Source organism: Gadus morhua, chromosome 10 (assembly GCF_902167405.1).
Source record: "Gadus morhua chromosome 10, gadMor3.0, whole genome shotgun sequence".
NCBI classification, from domain to species: domain Eukaryota; kingdom Metazoa; phylum Chordata; class Actinopteri; order Gadiformes; family Gadidae; genus Gadus; species Gadus morhua.
The window spans coordinates 8493725-8515736 of NC_044057.1; the positions used below are offsets into that span (position 1 = coordinate 8493725).

A 22012-nucleotide genomic window follows, 5' to 3' on the forward strand; every position below is an offset into this window, starting at 1 on the left:
GAAGGTAATCCTCTCAGGTCTAAAAAGAGAGCTTTTAAATGTTGGATAATGATAATACCCCTGTGCGCGTGTGCGCATGGGGTGCAGATGAGAGACCAGTGACCTACATTCCTAATTGACTTGAGAAAGTCAATGAGTGTTGAGTGAGGTTGAATTTTAAATGCAGGAGTGGATGAGATGAGAGGTAAGATGAGATGGTCCTTTGTAAATGACAGCCGAGAAATTCAGGAAATCAGCTTGACCTGCCTCACTTCCCAAGGAACACCACACTAAACTGGGCCCTGGAAATTTTGCTTACAGATTAGGCCTTGGCACTGAAAAACAAAGATTTGTGCTATTTTTCATTGCATCACGGTTGCTCATAATGTAATTTTTGTGCTCAAACCTGAAATTGATATCCTAGGTTACGTGTTGTAATATGGTAATAATATCACTCCTCTGATGGACACAAATGCTACATAACATTAAGTCTATAGAAATTTGCAAAAGGTATTGTATTAGTATAACATCTAGCACTGTTGGAGTGGGTTGATCCTGTCTTTGATTCTGATTACATCCATTACCGTGCATCAGACACGTAGATCCTCATGCTTTTATCCAATCCCAAAATGTTGTTTGTTTGCTCACTCCTATCATCTATTATATATCAAATGTTCATTGTGTTTTCCCCATTCCTTTCTCTTTTATGGCTGCTCTAGCTGCTGAAGACAGACACAATCATGGATATTACAAAAGCATTAAACAAACAGGCAGGTTCAGTTTTCAACTAATCATATCACAGAGGGAGGAATCTACACACCTGCTGAAATATCAACAGTATGAATATAAATAATATATAAATAGTATATAAACAGTATATAAATATACATGTCAAAGTCAGCTACTCGTTATGTAAAGACATTCAGGGGTATTCAGGGGTGTGGTCGGATAACCCCTTCTCCCCCACTATAGCTGTTTATGTAGTTTGTACTTACATCATTTTATGTTGCCAAATTACTCCTTGATACCTTAATAACCCTGAATAACATAACGATAGTTATGCTTTTATAACTCTAGTTCTATGACTGCAGGCTACACCGTCTAGGACTCGCCCTCTGGGCTTGTCCCGTGCGCCAGTGGTGAACATCTGAAAACGACAACCTACCAATCAGAGAGGGCCCCGCCCACGTATCCCTCGGCATCGTGACCTCTGACTCAGACCAATCATATCCATGAACAGTGCGATGAGCAGCAAGCGCCTCCTACCTCAGCGCTCAACGAGTGTATCAGGGGAAATCGGGGGTGGGGGGTCAGATTCTGACCTGTTGTAGAGTAGGACAGGGGGGGGGGGGGGGGGGTTAGAATCTGACCTGTTGTAGAGCAGGATATGGGGGGGGGTCAGACTCTGACCTGTTGTAGAGCAGGATATGGGGGGGGGGGGGGGGGGGGGTCAGACTCTGACCTGTTGTAGAGCAGGATATCAGGGGTCCAGATCTGGTCCGAGGGGAAGCGCAGGTTCTGAACGCCTGGATAGTTGTCCGGGTTCCAGGTCAGGTAGGCGTCTGTCCAGTGCTGATTGGACAACATAACAAAGTTACCTACATACCCCGTTGTATAAGTCACGAGGACATCAGGTAGTTCATTATGTTGCCTTATTAGCGCCACATATCTGTAGCACACACCCTCCACCTTTATGTCAAGATGAGCATCACTCACCAGCTGGAGCCAGGAGTTGGTCATCAGGACCTGGTTCTTTTCATCCTGAGGAAGGAGGGCAGATCACAGTTTTAGCAGAGTAGGAATCATAACAGACCATATGACCATGTTTACTGCGGCTTCTGGAGCGAGGGAAATAGGACAACTGAACACAATTAATGCTTAAATACATTAGCAGCAGGTCAGGTCAGTAGCGAGCCAGTGGAGTGGCAAAATATATTTAGCACCAACAAATAAAAAAAAAAAAGTTAGACTGGTAGAAACAACAACACAGGCCCTAAATACTTTATGAGCCTGCCTCCTCAATGAATGTTGTTTGATAAATGAAGTTTTTATTTTGATAATTGCAAAATGATTAGATTGGGAGTTAGATACACATCTTCGTACTATACCCGAGTACTACTTCAACCTTAAATGCAACCATTATCTGCCACAACAAAACTACATTACAAACTCTTGGTCATCACTCACATAACTAACGTTACAGTGTTTGTCACCATGAACTAGTTTCTTTATTCAAAATTTTTTTTGTGGAATTTACAATTCTGCAAGTATCACTATTCCACACAATCTCCATCTTCCAAGGAACAAACACAACTCTATGACGAAATGTGTCAATAATCAAGCACGGTGCAGTAACTCAAGAAATCAATGTTGTATTGATTTCAGTTATGAAATGTTAATGCTGTAATTTGGTGCCAGACCATGAGTATGTATATAAGTTAGACATTGGCCCAAGGCAAGATTGTTAACTATTGAAAGATTAACCAAAAAACAAGTAATTTAAAATGCATGCCTTCAAATATTAAGTTGCTGTCAGAAGGCAGGACTATTTAGTGCAGAATGAAGTAGAAATAAATATAAGAGAAAATAATTTCTGCTCTGTTTTCCTAATTAACGAGATATGTCTAAATCCCAAGGTCTCATTCCCTGGGATGTCCCGGAGAATGGTTATTACCACCGACTTCCGGGTTTTCAAAAGACTAGTAGCGCTTCTCTGGCAAATCCTACTCCTTCACATCTTCCATCACGGCAAAATCTCATTTATCAGCTTTGAGTTGGGCTCTGGGAGGTTCTTGTTGTTTGGGGAAGAGAAGGGCTGCCTAAGATTACAATGTCTGCCAACAGCGAATCTGAAGCGGATCAAATTCACAACTATAACTATGAACAAATGATGGATAGTTATCTGAGCCCTAAAAACTCTGAAGAGGATATTTGACAGTGTAGACAGCAGCAGATAAAGGAGGTGTCTGCGGCCGTTACCGGAGACAATGACCACGACCTGAAGGCTGTCAAAGAGCACGCAAATACAAAAAACGGTTGTGTTGGACAACGCCAAGTGACATTTGAGTTTCTTCTGAAATGAAACCTGATGCAATCGTTGTTATCCACTCAGATAGGATGGAAGGTCACCCATTCAGGTTCAACTCCATACTGCCCTGATTTGGGCTGGAGACCTTCTTTTCAGTCAAACAGACGGATGACAGACGGGTTGTCAGACCTGGTCTCCCTGGTGGGTTTCAGTGCCATGGCAGGCATCTAAACTGATTATTATTTTCTTTCAGACAACTGTCTGCGTACCGTTTCATGTTGCAGTGGCTTCTCAAAGGAGATAGTCTAGGGAGACATGGAACAGTGTTCAATGCCTGTGTTGTGGGTCGTCTCTGCAATCAACACCCACCTACCAAGTACAAGGGATACGTGGAGGTCGACCCAGCCCCCTGGGGAATTCTGGATGAACAATTCAATTATCAATTCAATATCAACCAATTGCTGAGTAGTGAGTGATGTAAATACATGCATTCTAAGACCACAAAATATTCACTCAACATCAGTACCTTATTTACACCATCAAGCTGTTTACAACAGAGATGCAACCAACAATCACTCAGAAGAGTCACTTTTCTTGTAAGACTTGTTGATACCACTCAGATGTAATTTATATTTCTTGACCCTGATGGTGTTCCCATTTTGTAGGATTGCTCAAAGGACAGTGACCTAGAGGACACTGTGAACGCATTTGACATGCCCTAGCAGGCTCTGACTATGCAGAGTTGATCCCTCCTATCAGAGCCACGGACTGAAGTCCATGGAGCGGGGGGTTCCATGCAATGTATGGTATTGGTTACTGCACTGTAAAAACGAAAACTTAAAATTGATAAAACTCATTATGATTTCTGAGTAAAATGAATATAAAACATTAAGTATTCATGTCAACTGTGCAATGCAATTTAGTCCAACCAACAATGTTGAGTTTTGGGTCTTGAGTTGGGCTCAGTGTAGTATCTTTGTTAGCAAGACACGGAATTTTCAGATCGTAAATATTGTGGCGACTCCTACCACCCGGGGAGTCTGGGTATTCGTGATGCCTGTTGGGAAAAAGGGGTTTATTGCCTTTTGTCAATTTGTTTCTGTTAGGTTAAGTGGGGTTAACAGGTTTGGGGTCCTTATTGTTTGTGTGTTGTTTATTGTGTGTAGTGTTGCCGCCACCGTTACCGAGACTTGCATGTCCGTTGGTTGGGTGTGCGGTGCGCTGTGTGTTGTGGATGTGTGTTAAATAAAGGCAGCTCTCGGGATCGTGTGGTGTATAAGGCACGAGAGTTGCGTCACCGTTTAACCTGGGCTCCCGTATCGTGCAGAACAAGTTCGACCATAATGTCGAACTTGTTCTGCACTTTGGTTTGCTGCATTTAGAAAGCGATTCTCTGCTGCTGAACTAGCTATATGTTGCTTGTTCTATTGCTGTCTGGCATTCAGAAATGTAAAATGGAAGTTTCCAATTATTAATTTTAATAAAGTGAACTTAAAACTAGTTTTGCATTCTTTGAAATGTTATTTTTTAAAATAATATTAACCTTAATTTGAAATATTAAGTTAACAACCCTGACTTACTTTTTTGAGTTTTGTAAAAGATAAAATCTTAGTTGGTATAACTCTATGTATACTCTAACTCTACTCTTTGTCTAAAGAAGAAAAATGACATTTTGTTGGGCTCAAAATTAAAAAATTGATTGCAGTAAGTTGCCTTGCAATTTTGAGTTTTCTCAACTTTTTATTTTTTACAGTGTGTTTACTTTTTAGTAGAAGTTACTAATAACTATTACTAATTACTTTTTTTAAGTAACTTGCCTAACACTGCTTATCCCAGAGTTCACAAAGTTCCAAGCATTCATTCTATATATAATAGTATATAATACTGTATACTATTATATATAATATCCCGGCCAAAAGCAGTGTGAGCCTCCGGATGGCCGTAGAGGGAGGAGCTCTCGTGGGGATTGGGCTTCGCGGGGTTTGTTGTAGTTACCGGCGTAGCTGTTTTTACTGGTCTTGTGTGTTCCAACGGGTTATTAGCAGTGGTATCTAATACATCGCTGTCTAATCAATACTTCATTCACTGCCTCTTCCGTGGTCATTACAATATTATGAATAGACTGCGTCGGGTTGTCCGACGTCTCTCCCTCTTTAACAACAGGTAAAGACATGCAATGGTGGTTATCTCGGCCATGGTTAGGAATGAATTGGCATGAAGCACCGTTTGCAGGCAAAAGATGTGGCGCAGCAAATTTGCCTGATAAAACTTGCACAGCAACGGAATATGATTTGTCGAGCGACAAACTTGGGCGACAGCGCAAATAGACGACAAATGTGTATTTTGGTGTGAACGCAGCATGTCTCACAAACCCTTTCTGCCCCTCTCTCTCCCCCTCTTTGCACTCCACTTCTCTCATTACCCCCTTTCTTTCTCTTTATTCTCTTTCTTGCCATACCACTCCATCTCTCTCGGTCTTTCTCTCTCTGTGTTGGGGGGGGGGTTCTATTGAACATAGCACCTGTTCAAGCAAAACATATTTGCTGTGACTAGGACTGTCCGACTTTGTTAATAATTGTGTCACTATAACCTTTTCATGGAAATGTACTGCTTCTTTATTCCAATGTAAGTCTTTCATGTTCTCCGCCAACAGGAAATATTCTGAATGAAAAACAGTGCACAAAGTGGTCTTTGTCTTTGTTTTCTCTTTGTTTATCGCAAAAAGAAACCATGACGTCAGTCATCATTGTTTACCTTTCAGGTAAATAAATAAATAAATGGAACTACAGGATTCTGCACTTCCATTAACATTCCCACGAGAGCTGGAACCAGGGCAGCTGCCTCCTGCCAACCCGCTGGAACAGAGCCTTCTCCAAAAAGTTTTATCTTTGTGTAAAAAAAAGAAAAGAAAACATTCAGCGCTGAAAGGGATTAAAAAGGTTCACACAATGTTCTTTTCTTCAACTCTTTGGGAATAAAAACATGCAAAACAACCTGTCTTTTATTGATTTTTCCAAGTGAAACACAGCAGACACAATTTTAGCAAACTGGAATACCCTATGCTTGTGTCTGCCTGCCGAAAAGTCCTTGTTAGCTTTGCTGAATTAAAACAGAACAATAGAAAGAAACCCCCTATTTTTTGACAAACCGAAGACACACAAAAACACACATTTGCATTAGCCTGGAACTACGCTAGAAGCTTAACATTGTCTAAATCAGTGCTCCCAAACTTTTTTTCTGGGGACCCATTGCCTTTAATTACAAAGCATCGTGACCCAATTCGCAATAGGCATAAATGAGAAGTACAATGAATAATTTCCGACAATTTTTACTGCCATTTCCGAATCAACATATATATGATCTTAAACCAGCCATTTCTAAGAGATTAATCACAACTTTTATTTATGCACGTGTTATTGAAAACATAATACACATGTTACATACTTTATAAATGAGACCAAATAAATGCATTTAGGCAAGTTAACAGGCTATCTCATTGTTTTTATTTCCTCTCATCAGTAAAACAATTGCAATGTACGCTAGCCTTTCATACTAGATTTAATGTTATAAGTAAATTTATCAGAACAGAATCAGTACTATCAACAACATGCTTCTTGTTGAACGTTTTCTTAAATGCTCATGCCGAACATGCAGGCCTATGTTTAAGTGCAGCTATTGTTATGAAACAGACAATCAATTTGTTAACCACATAAGATAAAACATTATTAATCCCCTGGGGGGAGGAATTTGTGTATTTCAGCAGCCAGAAGCAAGTAAGACAGTACAAGAGGAGAGCACAACGCACATATCGGATCGGGTGCAGCAGTATTTTTTATCTTTCCCAAAGTCCCAGTCTTTGGGAAAGACTGGTCTAAATGACTAAAAGGAACAATGAGGAAACAAGACAAATCATCTCACACAATGCTATGGGGTAGGAGGCCTCCAGACTTAGGAACACACACACACACACACACACACACACACACACACACCGACACACACACACACACACACACACACACACACACACACACACACACACACACACACACACACACACACACACACACACACACACACACACACACAAAGTCCTATGAACAAATACGAAAGACTGTCTCAGAAACTACTTTGCTTTTCAATGTCCACACACAAAAACTAACACACACAAACACACTGACCAAATAATGTATTTATCTCTGTTCTCCCAGACAAATGTAAACTGACAATTGGCTAGTGCAAAACATGGTCCTTTAAAAGCCCCTTACATAATCGAGAGAGAGAGTGTGTGTGTGTGTGTGTGTGTGTGTGTGTGTGTGTGTGTGTGTGTGTGTGTGTGTGTGTGTGTGTGTGTGTGTGTGTGTGTGTGTGTGTGTGTGTGTGTGTGTGTGTGTGTGTGTGTGTGTGTGTCTTTTTCTGTGCATGACTTTTGGGCAGACTTTTTATCTAGCAGAAGTTAATACTGCTGCTTAAGCAATGAGCCAGTATTGAATGCATAATCTACCTCAATATATTGTTCAGATTAATAGTTTTAATATCTTCTTTAGCTTGATATTGGTGCTGGACAGACATTTTGGAAACATTCCTTTGTCAGTCTAAAATCTGAGGATTTCTTGTCTGGAAATGTAGCTCTCCCAGTTGCCAATAAACCACCACTAAACGTTCAACGTTTTTCATCAATGTATAACAATAAAAACAATTCTATACATATTTTATAAATATCATGTTTTCTTTGGAAATAATTTCCTGCTCAAATCAGTTGCGTTGATAACTTCTTCATATTTGAAATAAAAACCCTTTTGAGTATTAAAAAGTATTTAGTACTTTAAACCCGCTTTAATTGGCAACTTTGTTTGCAACTTTGATGCCAACGTTATTTTTTTTAAATTCTCGATGGCCAACGAGAGCATCAATTCACTGTTTGTGGTCTGGCAGCGAGCAGTGAGTCTTGGCTGGGGAGGGGTCGTCATGGGGAAAGGGCTGGGAGTCTAGACTGGGGAGGGGTCGTCATGGGGACAGGGCTGGGAGTCTGGACTGGGGAGGGGTTGTCATGGGGACAGGGCTGGGAGTCTGGACTGGGGAGGGGTCGTCATGGGGACAGGGCTGGGAGTCTGGACTGGGGAGGGGTCGTCATGGGGACAGGGCTGGGAGTCTAGACTGGGGACGTCATGGGGACAGGGCTGTGGGTCTGGACAGGGGAGGGGTCGTCATGGGGACAGGGCTGGGAGTCTGGACTGGGGAGGGGTCGTCATGGTGATGGGTGAGTCGTAAAGGAGTCGTAAAGGAATGAAGAACTCGCACCATATCTCTCGGAATGACTCTCGGAAACTGAGGTGAAGACAACGACCGGACAAGCAGGGACTGGAAACCAGCGGTTTACTGACTGTTGTATAAGAAACGGAAGAGACAGCGCCGCTGGCCACCAGCAGGAGGCTGAAGTAGACAGCATCACACTTTCACTCCTAATAGCTGACGTCATTCATTTATTGTTTTCTGATGTTTTGAAATCAAATGCAGTTACATTTGTTTAGTCCCAGGAATAGTTGTGAGCTTCCCTGGCCTCTACGATATATGGTCATCTGCAGTAGCGTGCGGTGCCCCCTTCGGTGGGGCAGAAACTACTGGCGTATGACCACACCCACAATTTATTTATATTTTTTACATATATATTTTGAGCTACATTAAAACATGTTAACTAAACTAATTGTGAGTAAGAATTAAAAACTAGAACTGCAAGCAGTTATGCAGGGGTCCAAGAAGCGTGCATTTCGCCGGCACAATGCGACAAGAAATGTGCATTTCGCCGGCACAACGCGAAGCAAGTATTCAAAACGTTACCGTGAACTACATGTGGATATAAAGGTTTTGACTGTGGGAGCTTCGGTGTGGGAGTTATAGCCTAAAACGCGTTTTCAGAACATTCCATTGGCCAAATAGGAGATAGAAAATGTCGTCGTTTTTTGGCGCCGCCCTGTGGCGAAATTTTCCAAAGACAATTTTCCTTTGCCAAATAACTCCCGCCCACATTAATAGTTCTAGGCCATATTTTCTATATAGACTCGGGTTTGCCCCTTGATGGTTTCCCTTGAGTTTGAAGAACATTCCTTTGGCCAATTAGAAGATATACAATTTCCTCGTTTATAGCGCCCCCTTTGGGCGTAATTTTCCGATTTTTTATTCGAACGTCGTTAAGGGTGGCGCTAACATGTGTGTTAAATTTGGGCTCGATCCGATGTGTAATTTTGTTTTTTTTTGGATTTTGGATATTTCACGTCTAATTTAGCTAATAAACAAATATTAAAAACGATACCGTTTCGTCGACGAAGGTCGGATCAAAAAGTGTTTGAGTTTTTCTTTTCGTGTGCGTCTGAAGATGTCGTGTGCAAAGTTTGGTGTTGATTGGTCGAGAAATGTGGGAGGAGTAGGGAAAAAACAGTTTTGCGGTTTTCGCGATTTTGCGAAAAAAAATTATAGACGCAAATGGGCGTGGCCTATGCCAAAAGATGCAGCAAACTCCAGTGAATATGTGCGTACAAGTTTTTGACTGTGGGAGGTTCGGTGTGGGAGTTATAGCCCCAAACGCGTATTCCTTGGTATAGCGCCACCTAGTGGCCGGCATGTCTGGATTTTGTCGTCTGCATAGTCTTCACGTACCTGGATCTAGTCATGTAATTGGCGTGTGTGCACCATTTACGGTTTGGGCTGTAGTAGCACTTTCTTGGTAGGAAGTATAAAAATAATAATAAACTAGAACTGCAAGCAGTTATGCAGGGGTCCAAGAAGTGTGCATTTCGCCGGCACAACGCGACAAGAAATGTGCGTTTCGCCGGCACAACGCGAAGCATGTGTTCAAAACGCTACCGTGAACAACATGTGGATATAAAGGTTTTGACTGTGGGAGCTTCGGTGTGGGAGTTATAGCCTAAAACGCGTTTTCAGAACATTCCATTGGCCAAATAGGAGATAGACAATGTCGTCGTTTTTTGGCGCCGCCCTGTTGGCGAAATTTTCCCAAGACAATTTTCCTTTGCCAAATAACTCCCGCCCACATTAATAATTCTTGGCCATATTTTCTATATAGATTCGGGTTTGCCCCTTGATGGTTTCCCTTGAGTTTGAAGAACATTCCTTTGGCCAATTAGAAGATATACAATTTCCTCGTTTATTGCGCCCCCTAATGGCGAAATATTTCGAATTCTTTATTGAACGCCATTAAGGGTAGCACCGACATGTGTCTAAAATTTGGACTGGATCCGATGTCTAATTTTGGTATTTTCTGAATTTTTGCGTATCGACGTAAAACGTAGCTAATAAACAAATATTCAAAACACTACCGTTTCGTAGTCGAAGGTCGGATCAAAAAGTGTTTGAGTTTTTCTTTTCGTGTTCGTCTGACGATGTCGTGTGCAAAGTTTGGTGTCGATTGGTCAAGAAATGTGGGAGGAGTAGGGAAAAAACAGTTTTGCGGTTTTCGCGATTTTGCGAAAAAAAATTATAGACGCAAATGGGCGTGGCCTATGTCAAAAGATGCAGCAGACTCCAGTGAATATGTGGGTACAAGTTTTTGACTGTGGGAGGTTCGGTGTGGGAGTTATAGCCCCAAACGCGTATTCCTTGGTATAGCGCCACCTAGTGGCCGGCATGTCTGGATTTTGTCGTCTGCATAGTCCGAAGAGACCTGGATCTAGTCATGCAATTGGCGTGTCGGCACCATTTACGGTTTGGGCTGTGGGCACACTTTTAGGGAGGTAAGTATAAAAATAATAATCCTTACAAAAACAATAGGGATCCAACCTGTTGGCTTGGACCCCTAAAAAAATCCTTACAAAAACAATAGGGATCCAACCTGTTGGCTTGGACCCCTAATAAACTAATAGCCTAAAGTTACTGCACGCTTTTGAAGTGCCATCCGCAACACTCGTCATATGATGTCCCTTATAGGGAAGTTATTTCTTCCATATTTTATTTTAACAACAGGCTTAGCGAGTGCATTGCAAATACATGAAAAGTAGAAATACAAGTTATCAATCAAGCAGACCTTTGATTTGGAACTTGGCCCGACATTGTGTGCAAATCTCTCAATAACAACACTTTTGAAATCAGATATTTCTCAATATCAGCTGTTTAAATCAGGTATGAAATCAGGTATGCAATTTGAATACCTGCTGAAATAAATAAATAAATAGTCTTCAATGCCAAAAGATACAGGCGGAGTAATTCGATTTTAAACAACAACAGTCCTAGAATATGACCATGGGGCAGACTACTTTGCGACCATATGGGCGTCTTATAGCGCTGATTGCAATTCTTATTGCAGCCTGCAGGGTTATGCGAGAAACATACGGAGGGACGCGGTCGTTGAGCTCCGCCGCCGCACATTGCATGACACGTTAAGCTCAACTAGAATCGCCACCATCAATTTGATATCAACAGACCAAAAATAGTCCGAAAGCCTACAGAAACTATAGATAGTTAATGTGACAATCACATTATTAAAAATAAACTTGGAGCAATGATTTACTGAGGAACTATGTTTTTTGGGAGCATGCTTTTGCAGGGAGTTCGCCGCCCCACCTACCCATATGGACGGCACGCGGCTGGTCATCTGTCCATTATGAACTCACCCAATGGTTTGAAATCACGGTTCTGAATTTATGAATCTGTGCCTTTTAACCAAACCCCGGCAGATTTTGGATTCAGCTGGCCGAGACATTTGAGTTTTATTCAAATATCGAGTCCCTGTGGAAGAGTCGCTTATGGCTAGTCTTAATAATAATAAAAGGCTAAAGCAGATATATCAGAGGTCAATGTACCACATGTTAATCTCTCATATGTGTGGTTGGAGAACCAAATTGAGTAATTCTGCCATACAAACCCAGCACAGCTAACACCGCCAAAATAATCCTCACACACATTTAAATGTACATTGTACACATATTTTACACGCGAACACACACATATTATACAGAGACACACACAGACACACACATACACACACACAGTTTTCTCACCACGTCTATGATCTGCAGCAGCGTGAGGCCCAGCTCCACCAGGATGGCGGTGGAGTCGTTGACCACAGGCCGCTCCAGACGGTTGTAGTTGGCCAGCAGCTCCTTGTACAGCCTCCTCTGGTGCTCTCCCTGCAGAGACTCTGGGGAGAGAGGCCAGGAGGGTCAGGAGGTACAAGACTGTGGGAGCCCTGAAGGGGCCATGTCCAGGGGACTGAGATACACTCTGAACTCCAACACAACCAGAGGGACTTCTGGGGTTAGGTTGGGGGACAGATGCCTTCAGAACTATCATCCAGTTTCAGTCTTAACAGAGAGGCCTCTTAAGTATCTCTATGATGAGTGTGACACCACAAAGCTAGTTCCCTTTCTTGAAGGACTCCCTTTGTCATTTGTTACCACTGAGTTAGCCGGCACGTTCAACAAATTTATTTCAAAAAATAAATAAAAAAATGTTTATTTCGATTTTTTGGCCATGTTTCTACAGGATCATTAAGATTTGTTACTTCCATGTCTAACAACATGACTACCTAATCTACTTCCTTCCCCCTCTTTCTCACTTCTATTTCCTTCCCCCCTTTCTCACTTTTACACGCACACACACAAACACACACAAGCACACACTCACACAGACAAGCACACACACACACACACACACACACACACAAGCACACACAAGCACACACACACACACACACACACACACACTCACACAGACAAGCACACACACACACACACACACACACACACACACACACACACACACACACACACACACACACACACACACACACACAGAAAGCATTTATGCGCACATGCACACTCACTTGCACGTACATACATGTGCACGCACGCACGCACATACACACAAACACACACACACACACACACCACACACTCAGGTGTGTTGATAAATATTGATAGACTTCCCTATGAAGTCACAATGACAAACACACACTCAAATAAATTCCATGTCAGCAGTCAACAGCGGCCTTTTATTTCATATTTTATGACTATGAAAAGCAGGGGAAAACAAACCCTACACACTGAACTCACCAAGAAAATGACTCAGTAATGCACATTACTGAGATTTTCTTCTAATGAAAATCTGCAAAGTAAAAGTAATTGATAAGGATAAATACCATTGTACGTGGAAACCAAATTAAGTGGTTGCTAGGTGCCAGGGGTCTGAAATTCTGAATTTATTTTCTAGTCAAATACATGATTAGAAAAAAATCCCCATCAAGATGGGGGATATGAGGGTTTGCTAAACCAAAGCAGAGAGTGGTTTGGAAGACAGAAAACAGGGTAGTAGATATTGTACATACAGTGAGAGACAGAGACAAAGAGACAGAGTGAGAGACAGTGTGTGTGTGTGTGTGTGTGTGTGTGTGTGTGTGTGTGTGTGTGTGTGTGTGTGTGTGTGTGTGTGTGTGTGTGTGTGTGTGTGTGCGTGCGTGCGTGCGTGCGTGCGTGCGTGCGTGCGTGCGTGTGTGTGTGTTTGTGAGCAGTGGCGGCTGGTGATCAAAAATGTTGGTGGGGCACACTAATAGACAGGGGGTCTGAGGTTCCAACCCCCCCCCATCATTTTTTTTTAATTTAATAGATTTGATTTCCTGTATTCTGGTGCATTTTGGGGATGGCCACTACCTATTTACCTACTTTTCATTCAGATTCATAGCCTACATCCTGACTTGCAGGGCCTGGACAAGAAGAGACAGAACCACTTCATGGCCATTCCATGGATGGATCTGGAGGAAGACTGAAGGACTCATCATATGTCCGTCGCTCATCCCCATATCTGGTTTTAGTCAACGAAAGCACTCTGGTTCCAAGTTCTAATTGACAGGTCTGCAGACACACACATGAGCCTACGTATGTATGCAAACCCAGACACACACACACGCACACACCCATACAGACTCACAGTTTCAAAGACATTCAAGCACGTTCAGGCACACCCAAACACACTTTCACACTGAAACACACACATGTACACACACCACACGCACAAACACACACATGCAGACACACACACACACACACACACACACACACTATATTATACAGCAACGTGTGATTCATATTGCCTTTGCTTGCCTATTCTATTCTAAAAACTATTCTGGATCAAAGGAAACCCATTTCTATTTGTCTGTGTGTGTTTATGTGATGTTTTGGTTGTCACGTTCATCTGAGGTTTGTGTAGTTCTGTTGTTGTTTGCTTTGAAAGGGACCAGTGTGTCAGATATTACACATTTGTGTATCAATCTAAAATGTATGTTTCTAATGAAAGCCAGAGGCATAATTAACACAGCCAAGGGCCGCTGTGCCGGGCCCCTCCATGCATCCCCTCTCCAGGGGCCCGGGTCCAGCTGGGGGCCCTCTTTGACGGTTTACGTGTCATCAGTTTCACATGCCTTTATTGAAACTGAGGTCATGTCTCACAGCAAATATGTTGCCAGATATAGACATAATAACTACAGACAAATACGAGGAGGAAGCTTCAATTCACATAATACACAGAATTATACAGAGAGAAGGAGCAGGAGAGATAGAAACACACATTTATGTGAGAAGGGAAGAGAACAATTAGTATTATTTTATGCACAATGTTTAATGTAAAGGCAGAGTTGGAGGTGGTGACAGGAGTAGATAGACAGATCGATGGATCAATAAATCGATAGATAGATAAATAGATCGATAGATAAATAGATAGATATTGTTGTGTGTGGGGGGGGGGGCGTTAATGGCATACGAAAATGCTAGTAGCATCCTAATGAGGAGTCAGCACTCAGAACTCGGTTGCCACTACCTTCAACTAATCCATCATAGTGTACTCTCTCTCTCTCTCTCTCTCTCTCTCTCTCTCTCTCTCTCTCTCTCTCTCTCTCTCTCTCTCTCTCTCTCTCTCTCTCTCTCTCTCTCTCTCTCTCTCTCTCTCTCTCTCTCTCTCTCTGTGTGCACATTAAACACATTCACACAAACAGGAGTGGTTATGTCTTTTGGCACTAAAGTACCTCCCTGTATCTCAGGTTGTTTGAGTGAATGAGTTAACTAATGATGAAGCTTACTGAACCCAACCAACCGCTCTGGTGTACTGAATTGACCCCTGGACACATACACACACATACTCACATACGTATAAACACACACACATGCACACACACACACATACACACACATGCAGGCATACTTCTATACAAATCACGCAAATTTAAAAAGTCCTGTTGAATACAGTTCAAATAAAGTATAGGCACCAGAAAATAGGGACTTCTGTCTGTTATAGAGCAGAGAATCAGTCAAGTGTGCGTTGTATACATACGTGTGTGTGTGTGTGTGTGTGTGTGTGTGTGTGTGTGTGTGTGTGTGTGTGTGTGTGTGTGTGTGTGTGTGTGTGTGTGTGTGTGTGTGTGTGTGTGTGTGTGTGTGTGTGTTTGTATGTGTATGTGTGTGTGGGTCATGTAGATTAGACTAGAAGACGGGAACAGTACATATCTATCTATATATCTACATATCTACCTGCATATCTACATATCCTCCAAGTTCACAAGATGAGGAACAGACATCGGTATAGCCTTACAACGTAACATTGGTACATACTTAGAGAGAGGGTACTGTATTGAGGATGTCTCTAGTGTTGGCGTTGGAGCCAGCCCATTGCACATGGGGAATACACTTATTCATAAGTGCTGCGTCATCCTAGTTCCAGTACGATTAGTGGTAATCAGTCAATTTAATTGTTCCTTCTTTTAATAAATGACATCTAGATTTTTCATGAGGGCTAATGTTTGCCAACCAACAGCATCTAAAACTAGAAACGATTCCTCACACAGATGTGTTTAGGAAGGCCAGGACATGTCAGCCTGGACGAGGTCAGAGGTCAAAGCACTCGGTCACTAGCTATGGAATTCAGGAGAGATAAAACAAGAACCAAAAACAACTTATAGCCCCTCCCCTCACCCCCAGCAGACAGGAGAATGATATGAGCTGGGAACTGTGATTTCACATCCTCCCGGGGGCACGTCCGGCATAATGCCCCAGGGAGGAGGAGGGAGGAGGGGGGAGGATGCGGGGAGGAGGGGGGACAGAGATTAACAACAGGAGCGCCGACAGACAACCGCTCCCCGACCTCGACAGCTGACACCCGGACTAATGCACCGTGAAAAGACACATGTGTGATGTGTTGTTGTTTTGTTTCTGTGTCTGTATCTGTGTGTGTTTGTGTGTCAGTGTGTGTGTGTATGTATATGTATGTGTGTGTGTATGTGTGCGCATTTGTGTGTGTGTGTGTGTGTGTGTGTGTGTGTGTGTGTGTGTGTGTGTGTTTGTGTGCGTGTGTGTGTGTGTGTGTGTGACGTGTGTGCGTATTTGTGTGTGTGTGTGTGTGTGTGTGTGTGTGTGTGTGTGTGTGTGTGTGTGTGTGTGTGTGTGTGTGTGTGTGTGTGTGTGTGTGTGTGTGCGTTTGCATGTGTCTGTGTGTGTTTGTATGGATGTGTGTGTGTGCGCATTTGTTTGTGTGTGTGCCTGTGTGTGTGTCTGTGTGTTTGTGTGTAGCTTGTGTGTGACAGTGACACTGAATATCAGCACCAATGGAAGTGGCAGGATTCAAAGACACAGCATAACTTCTGACACATGAGGCAGCTAAAGAGTGGATCCATCATGGAGACCCTTCAGCTACAGAATGGATCCATCATGGAGACCCTTCATCTGTCTTTGCTCCTCACGTTCATAACCTTCAAAGCTGTCTGCTTTAACGGCCTTGAAGGAACTCAGCCCAAGGTGAACAAATGAATGACTGGCACTCTTTAATATCAGACATTAAACATTTAGCTGGCTGAAATATATGGGTACGTGTGGCCGTAAGTGGCCGCTGTGTGCCGCATATATAAAATCAGCCAAGTGTGTGATCAACTCAAGCTAAGGTCACATTTAAAGTGGCCAGAGCCAGAAGCAGCCGCCAGCTTTCAACACAAGGGAGTTCAACTCCAACTCCCATGTGTTTAACAAAGCCACACTATCAACTGATCTACTGCATACACTCGGGGGGGGAGGGGGGGGCGGCATACAATATAATGAATATTAGCAGACTTGAGATAAGCAAGCAAGTATACACAGACATGCACAGACAAACACATACACACAATTACTTCTCAAACCCATTTACAGCAAAGAACCAGAATGATGTATGGATGCACCAACACACACAGCCACAACTAATCCAGACATCATCAGACCCTCATCAGGGGTCATGTGACTTTCTGGGGGGGAGAGCAGCTCAGGGTGTAGAGTGTTATGGGGGGGGGGGGGGGGTGCTTGTGCATTAATGGATGCATATAGTTTTATAATCTATGGCTAAAAACCACTTGAGGTTAATCTTAATCCAGCAGCTCAAACCTCTGGCGTGATACAGTACAGTTCTACAGCACCTCGTTCACTGCCTTTAGCACCCAGCCACAGTTGCTATCTCTCTCCAGCTGTTTCAGAAAAACAAGTTTAGTCTGATTCTGTACTGAATAGAACACCTCCATCTGGTGAGTGTGAAGTTCTCAGTCCTAAGAGTTTAAATAGGTCTGTGTTTCAGAAGACTTTCGGGATTCCGTTGCACACACTTTCCAGGCAGAAAGAGCTTGAATCATTTTCAACAAAGGATGAAGGTTGAATGAGGTGAAGGTTTAGAGACCCAGACAACAGCGGCTCTGTGAATACAGAAACACGTTCTAAAAGTAAATGAAATAGATGGGGGAACCTGTTAAGATATGCAATAAAAAAAATGCTAAAGAGTTACGCAGAGAAATAGAAAGAGACAGAGAGAGCGAGAGAAAGGGAGGGAGAGAGAGGGAGAGAAAGGGAGGTAGAAGTGAAGCCACACTTGGTAAAAACAAAGCTAGAAACTAATGGGTGCGCTACTTCTGGATATATCGGTTTAATTTAAGCATCCCACTTTGTGTACACGCAAAATAAATAAATGATCTAATTTGATCATCCACCACTAACTACAATAACAGAGAACAGCACCTTTGAAACCAGCCTGAACCTTCTGGAATGTGTTATTATGTTAAGCGCTGCTTAGTTGCACCGTTTCCTGCCACATAGTGAGCCCCCCCTGCCCAGCCACAGTTAGAAATTACATTTTCAATCAAAATAATTAATCTATGACATGCAAGAAAAGATCCCATACAATTCCTACTTCCAAAGCCTAGTGCGTTGCCCCAAAGATAGCATATGATAAGCTATGTAGACAATTATTATTATATATAACTATATTACTGCTAAAATTATGCAGCTAGTGACTGTTATCGTTGTGGCCATTTAGTTAATGATGATATATTGTCATGGTGTGTAGTCTTATTCACACAAAGCAATATGACTGAAATACTCTCTTGAAATTTGAACCCAAGCAGGATGTTGGAGTTACACTCCATGATAAAAAGATTGGCCCGAAGAGATGCTCTCCAAAGAATTGTTGAAGTCACTTTTTTCTCTTCAAAAGGAGAGTAAAAGGGCCATATCTGCATCTAACTGCGAAACAGAAATCTAAACCGATAGAAACGCAGTCTAATAATGCAGTCTGAGAACTGAGAAAATTTCAGAAAAAGTGCTGTGCTGAGCAGTATATGCAAGTAGGCAACTGATGTCTTGAAGGCATAAGCATTGTCATGATTATTTGTGTATAAAGTTATTAGGACTGACGGAAAAACATTTTGTAAACATACAGTCTGTATGCAAAGTAACAGTTTCAGTGTAGATAGCAGTAGCCTACAATACTCGTCTAATGCCGCTCACATTATGCAAGAAAACACAAATAAGAGCCTATGAAAAGCCTACCTTTGAAAGTGAGGGCGATTAAGATGTAGAAGCCAACAGAACAGAACTTGTGGCGTCGCATCCTTGTACCTCTGAGCTCCGAACGGCTCTGTGGTTGACAGGGGGTAGCGGCTCTGGGATATCAACATCTGTCTTGGGAGAGGACCACAGACACGAGCAGAGGAGGCGTGCACGGTGCGCGCGATGAGTAGAGGCTGGCGCAGTCACGCTGCTAAAAAAACACGCGAATTGTACCCGACATGTGCCGATGCAATTTAGGTTGAACGTTGTGTACCTTTAATAATACCGGCACAAACAGTGACATAGACATCGTTTTTTAAGGTAAATTTGTGGTTGGAAGCCACATAGACATTCCCTCGTCTCTTTGAGCACTTACCTGGTTCCCTTCCCTCTAGGATCACATCGGTGTTTGGGTGCGCGGTGAGTGAAACGCGGTCTTTATAAATGGACATAATACTTAATACTACTACTACTACTAGCCTACTACTACTAGAAGAAGAAGAAGAAGTAGAAGAAGAAGAAGAAGAAGAAGAAGAAGAAGAAGAAGAAGAAGAAGAAGAAGAAGAAGAAGAAGAAGAAGAAGACATAATAATAATAATAATAATAATAATAATAATAATAATAATAATAATAATAATAATAATTATAATTATTATTATTATTATTATTATAATTATAATTATAATAATAATAACAATTATGCATAATAGTGTGACCAATCCAGGTACGAGGAAAATAATTTTGATTACATTCGTCATGGAAACACAGCTTATAGCCGCGTTTCCATCTAAAAGGTGATGCGAATCTTTAGAAAGTTCGCAAAAAAGTAATTCGAATTAGGTGCGTTTCCATCAAGTGGTTGCAGCGGAATAGGGTGATGACGTTACACGTTGATGTCGGCAGGGTTGCTATGGCCGGTCGTTATGCGGAAATCGGAAAGACTGTCAGTCCTAATAATAATAATCATACATTCAATATAGAGGCGCCTTTCAAGACACCCAAGGTCACCTTACAGAGCATATAGTCATCATAAATCGTTTAAAAAACAAGAAATTGTGGAGAAAAAAAAAAAAAAAAAAAAAAAAAAAAAAAAAAAAAGAGTAAATATAATAAATAAAAAAAATAAAACAAAAACAAGACAAAACAAAACAAACAAACAATCAAAACAGTGATCAGTTAGACGTTGTGTGCGAATTTGAACAGGTGAGTTTTGAGTTGTGACTTGAAGGTTGTAATGGTGTCTGACTGTTTTATGTGTGGGGGAGGGAGTTCCAGAGCCTGGGTGCTGAACAGCTGAATGACCGGGCACCCATTGTAGTGAGTCATGATTTGGGGATACATAGTAGTCCAGCAGAGGTTGAGCGGAGGGAGCGGGAGGGAGTGTATTCTTGGACGAGGTCGCAGAAGTAACTGGGGGCTAGGTTGTGGAGAGCTTTGTAGATGAGGAGTAGGGTTTTGTATTGGATGCGGTAGTGTACTGGGAGCCAGTGAAGTTGGATGAGGACAGGGGTGATCTGGTCATATGATTAGGTGCGGGTGATGATCCGGGCGGCTGAGTTCTAAATGATCTGCAGTCTGTTGATGAGTTTGGTGGGGAGTCCGGTGAGGAGGGCGTTGCAGTAGTCTATGCGTGATGTGACAAATGAGTGAACTAGGATTTCAGTGCTGGATTGGGTCAGTGATGGGCGGAGTCTGGCGATGTTGTGGAGGTGGAAGAATGCAGTCCGGGTGATGTTGTGAATATGGGGTGCGAATGAGAGGGTGTTGTCCAGGATGACGCCGAGGCTCTTGACTTTGGAGGAGAAGGGTACTGGGAATCCATCGATGATTATGAGTGGAGCTGGGGTGTGTTGTGATTTAATGAGGGTGGATTTGGATCCGATGAGCAGGGCCTCGGTCTTGTTTCCGTTGAGTTTCAGGAAGTTCCTGCTCAACCAGCTCCGGATCTCTTCCAGGCACGTGATGAGGGAGGTGGGGGGGATGGCTGTGTGTGTTCTGTGTGTTCAAAGTTCGCTACGTCACAGCTGTTTCGAAAAGAGTGTTTCCTTCTCTCATTTTGCGAATTTACTCTCTTTCGCATTTCTCAAAAACCACCTCAAGCGAGTGGATAAACCTTTTTGTGAATTAGAGGATTTTTATGCGAATTTTGGTGTTTCCATCACCGTTTACTGATTCGATACTTCAAAGTTCGCATAAAATCAGGGGGATGGAAACGCACCTAGTGTCTTCATCATCCTAATGGTATTCATCTTCTGACCGCTGTTCTGCCGGACGTTCGACATATCAACGTACACTTGGCAATTAAAGGAAGGTAGTTACGTTTGTCACTTCAAGAACTATTAGTACAAACCCAGTCTCACAGCAACATGTTGGTCCACACATGTTGGGCCTGCGTCCACGTCACGTGAGTCATGCGACTGTAAATCCAACAAGATGGTTTCGGCATTAAAAAGCGTTTTTAGAAATGTGATTTATTTTTTGTCATAGTCTTCATTCAGTGATTGTAGATGATGTTAAGTTGGTCACCCTGACCTACACTCTGAAAATCAGACCTGTTTTCTTACAAGAAGAGGTTAGGAGTGAAATGCACATTTACTTCTTGTTATCTCATAAGGGGCGTCGTGCTGGCTTCTTGACCCCTGACTTGAAAAACTTGCCTAGAGGCCGGCTGTGTCTACACGCCTTGAGGCACAATTTTAAACCTCCATCCCAAAAAAGCTGGATGACTAGAAACTGCCCGCTGTTGTATGCACATTTACTGTTGGAGGTTACGCCCCCTTTCATCCGCACATTCCCCTGGGTCCCGGGGAAGTTACATCCGAGATTTGGCTTTATTGTTTGGGCAAAAAAGGTTTTCCAAAATGGGCTGTTTTATTTACAAAGTGTGGAACACAAGACCTAGTGGATCAGGATGAGGTGTAAACAGCAGTTCCTACCGCCCTGAGACTTGACCACATTATTCTAGGGCCTGACTGGGACCACCACACTGAAACACTGGAGGGCAGGGAGGGCTGGTCCATGGTTTAGGGTTAGGGTTAGGGTCTGCCATTTGCTAAGGGACGCACAATTTGAACAGAGTGAACCCAAGATGCCCCCTGGTTGAAGGGCTAACTGCCAAGTTTCAATCTCTTCTCTCTGATTTTAGATTCATTTCTAACATGGGCTTGGGAGT

The 22012-nt window shown here is 42.6% G+C and overlaps 1 protein-coding gene across 1 annotated transcript in view; it reads right to left on the minus strand.

Moving 5' to 3' along the window:
- Positions 1-19003, minus strand: part of LOC115552663 (neuronal acetylcholine receptor subunit alpha-7) — a 37738-nt gene extending 18735 nt beyond the window's left edge. The window contains exons 1-4 of the mRNA XM_030368940.1: positions 18841-19003; positions 12019-12158; positions 1696-1740; positions 1442-1551 (exon numbers count right to left, since the gene is read on the minus strand). Of these exons, the coding sequence (XP_030224800.1) occupies positions 1442-1551; positions 1696-1740; positions 12019-12158; positions 18841-18901 (356 nt within the window). The 5' untranslated portion in view covers positions 18902-19003. The remainder of the gene's footprint in view (positions 1-1441; positions 1552-1695; positions 1741-12018; positions 12159-18840) is intronic.
- Between the last annotated feature and the right edge of the window lie 3009 nt (positions 19004-22012).